We start from the raw sequence: 3,485 nt of genomic DNA, 5'->3' as shown, positions 1-3,485 counted from the left end.
TTAACCCAATCTCTTCATTTCTAGCTAGCAGATAATTTTTGGAACTTTTAGATCACTCCCTACAAGGAAAAGCACTAATAAATTCTCCCATACCCTGGTGAATACAGTGCAAATCCATACCTTGAAATGCTCCTGGGTCCCCAAGCTGTATCCATGTGATCCTCTGGTGTTCAGTAGAAATGCCACTTTATGCAGGAGGACTTTTGTAAATCCACGTCCACCTGAAAATGCAACCAAATGCTTCCACCGTGTTTTTTGGAACTTTGTAAATGTTTAATTTTATAAATTACAAAGCATCTGTTAAATTGTTCCTATTAGTCTGGAAAGATCTTCCAGCCATAATCTAGATCATATTGGTTTTTGTTTACCCCAAAATGCCTAACACTATGTCTGGCACATAGTAGCTTTTCAAAAACATTTCTTGAACTTAATCAAATTCACTCCTTCAGTCATTCTTTCAAATATGCAGTTTCTGTTTACCAACTCCTGCCCCATCCTGGGATAATGATGTCGAATAATTGTGTGACCTTAGGAATGTGACTTTAACTCTTCTATGCCTTAGTTTCTTCCTCTGTAAAATGAGCCATGCTATGGATGAAATAATGCAAGTAAAGCACTTAGCCCACTGTCTGGCACATAGTATATGCTCAATAAATGTTAACCTCGTGTTATTATTATTATTGTCTCACAAAGCAGTCTGTTCCATTGTTGGGCAGATATGATGACTAAAACATTCCTCTCAATTTTGAGTTCAAATATTTTTCCCTATAACTCCTATTCATTGATCATAGTTTCTTTGCCTGCGGGCAACAAGAATAAAGCAATCCAAAGCAGGCTCAGACACACTTTTAAAAATCTGATTCTCAGCCCCGGACCTGGAATAAAGAAGGGAAAACAGGGGTCAACTGAGGAGAGAGAGCTGGATTTCATTAATTCCATGGATTTCTGAAAGGGCTAAGGTTCTGTAAGTTGGTGTTCATTTTCTACCTTAGGAGTTTCACTCTGGGAGTCCAATATACTACTTAAATTTCACTTATTTCCTTTAGCTGTAGGATTTGGGTAAGTGAGAAAAATTCTGCAAAATGACTTCACTATTGGCAATAATTTGCACTTGGCCAAATTGACCTGCAATTATTCTAAGAGTATCAGAAGTTTCCAAATTAGCTTAGGCCCTGTCTGGTGCTGAGTAGGCTCCTTGGGTGGGTCATGTCCATTCTTTGAGTCTAGCGCAAGATGGATCCAGCTGCCCTGAAGAACTGTGTGTCCCGCGTCCTCATTTCCCCCAGCACCTGGTGTAGCTCGTCCTAATAACTATGACACTGACGGACTTGCTTTCATTTCTCCAGGTCCCCACGTCCTCTTCAATGATACTCCAATACCTTGGAGTTACTTATTTTTTTAAGAAATGGCCTCTACTGACAGAAGGTTCTTTTCTTTAAGAGACTAGGTTTTTCACTTTTTCAACATGCCCTACAGCTGATCTGTTGTGCTACGAGGTTGCATAAACCAAGCTGTGAAGAGGCTTCCACATTCGCACAAAATGACACTGTAGGCTTATCTTCAGAATTCTAAAACCATTTCCAGAAATGCAAACAAGAGTCTGTACCTCTTTAGTGGTTGTAATGACTTATTTTCAACTACTAAATTCAGAACAATCATAATTTTCTTCTCACTAAAGGGAAATGAATTATGTAGTATTTTTACATAATTGAATATCTACTCTATCTCACTTCATGACAGCGATAGCCTCCTAACTGACCCTCTGCATCTACTTTTGTCTTCTATGACCTATTCTCTACCAGACCTCAGCATGATTTTTTAAAAATATGCCATAATATCTTACACCCTGCTTTAAAATATTCCAGAGCTTCCATTGTACACAGACTGAAATCATAGACCTTAAAACCTTATATACTCTGGCTTCTGAGATCTCTGCCTGCCTTCACACCATCCTTCCCTTTGCTTAAAATAGACAAGCACACAGAACTCCTCACGGGTCCTCAAATGTGTCAAGTCTGTCCTGAATAAGTTTTTGCACTTATTCTTCCGTCCACCTGGGTTATTCTTCCCCAAGTTCTAAATATATGGCTCAGTCTCATGTTTTTGCTCCCATCTTGCAGTTAGCTTTCTCTGAGAACTCTAAAGAGAATCCCCTTTCTTAACCTGCAGATCCACTCTTTAAAGAATTCAGCTTATTTCCTTTATGTTGGCCTTCTTGGGAATGCCATAATTCGTGTAGTCAATAGCCCCAACTCTAAATGAAAGGCTAATGTAAAGAGAAATCTACGAACTTAGACGTGCTGCATTGCTCACTATGGAGGAATAAAATAACAATCTTCTAGTCATGAAATTCTATAGTCATCATATGAATCATCTATAAAAATTACCTCCATAACAGCCACAGAAACATTGCCAGGGAGAAGTACTGAGAGGAAGAAAGAGTCTCTTCTCTTTAGCAGGGTCTTGTTCACTCTGTGAGGAGGAAATCCTACCCATGCTGAAGCTTCTCACTGCCACCGGAAGAGCCAAGTTTGATGTGACTGCAACAACAGGTTGCTTCTTTAATACTCCAGTTTCCTTCTAGAACTGAATTACCAGCCTACTTCATACTCCTTAGATGTGACAGGAGCAAAAAACTGATCTGAAGAGGAATTTCTCCTTGATCACTGTCCATTTTCATGCTCCTCAGAAGACAGACACCTGATACAGGAACTTCTCTCAGTGGTGAACAAGTAGGCTGGTGGCTTGTAGAGTTAGCTGGAGACATGCTGAAGTTTCACGAGGCCTAGAAAATGAATGAATGAATCAATGAATGAATGAGTAAATAAATAATGAAAAATAGTAGCAATATTAGTCAAATATTTAATGAGTATTCTTGTACAGAAGTGGCTCTAATCCTTTCCCATATGTTATTTCATTTAATTCTCATATCGGTTTTATGAAGATGCTGATACGATCTCTCCATTTTACAGATAAGAAAACTGAGGCACAAAGACATTAAATAAACTAACCCAAGATCATTCAGGCAGCAAGCTGTATGTCAGGATTTGAATTTAGGAAGTCTGACTTCAACACCTTTGTTCCTAATCACTTACTGCCCCTCTTTTTGCCAGATAAACCACAAGTGATGGTGACAGCACTCAAGTACTCAGAATTCCAAAAAGAAAAGGTTTGCAAAAGTGGCTATGCAAAGCCTCTGCCATCTTGCTGAAATGATGAGAGACTGAGGAGTGTCTCAGCCCTGTGTGATTCGATCTCAAAAAAGTTCTGGGGATTCTTGCAACATCTCCCCTCTTCCACTGGGCAGATCTCTTGTTACCTAACTCTTGTCTACACTGTTTCAGTAGGTTTCCCATCACCAGTGTCTTCTTTGTCATTATGCAGCCAATTGTCACTCTAAATCTCAGTTCTAATCACATTGGCCCCTGTTACCCATTACCTACTAAACCACCTGGCTTCGAATCCCAGCTTCGCCTTCCTATGTA

The 3,485-nt window shown here is 39.5% G+C and overlaps 1 protein-coding gene across 1 annotated transcript in view; it reads right to left on the bottom strand.

Moving 5' to 3' along the window:
* The window catches only part of ADAMTS18 (ADAM metallopeptidase with thrombospondin type 1 motif 18), a 364,329-nt gene that overhangs the window by 298,434 nt on the left and 62,410 nt on the right, over positions 1-3,485 (bottom strand). The window contains exons 5-6 of the mRNA XM_025045377.1: positions 2,388-2,785; positions 121-221 (exon numbers count right to left, since the gene is read on the bottom strand). Coding sequence (XP_024901145.1) covers positions 121-221; positions 2,388-2,496 — 210 coding nt within the window. The 5' untranslated portion in view covers positions 2,497-2,785. The remainder of the gene's footprint in view (positions 1-120; positions 222-2,387; positions 2,786-3,485) is intronic.

Source organism: Pteropus alecto, unplaced genomic scaffold (genome assembly GCF_000325575.1).
Source record: "Pteropus alecto unplaced genomic scaffold, ASM32557v1 scaffold42, whole genome shotgun sequence".
NCBI classification, from domain to species: domain Eukaryota; kingdom Metazoa; phylum Chordata; class Mammalia; order Chiroptera; family Pteropodidae; genus Pteropus; species Pteropus alecto.
The sequence above is the reverse complement of the archived record's forward strand: the minus strand, read 5'-3'. Positions and strand labels throughout refer to the sequence as shown.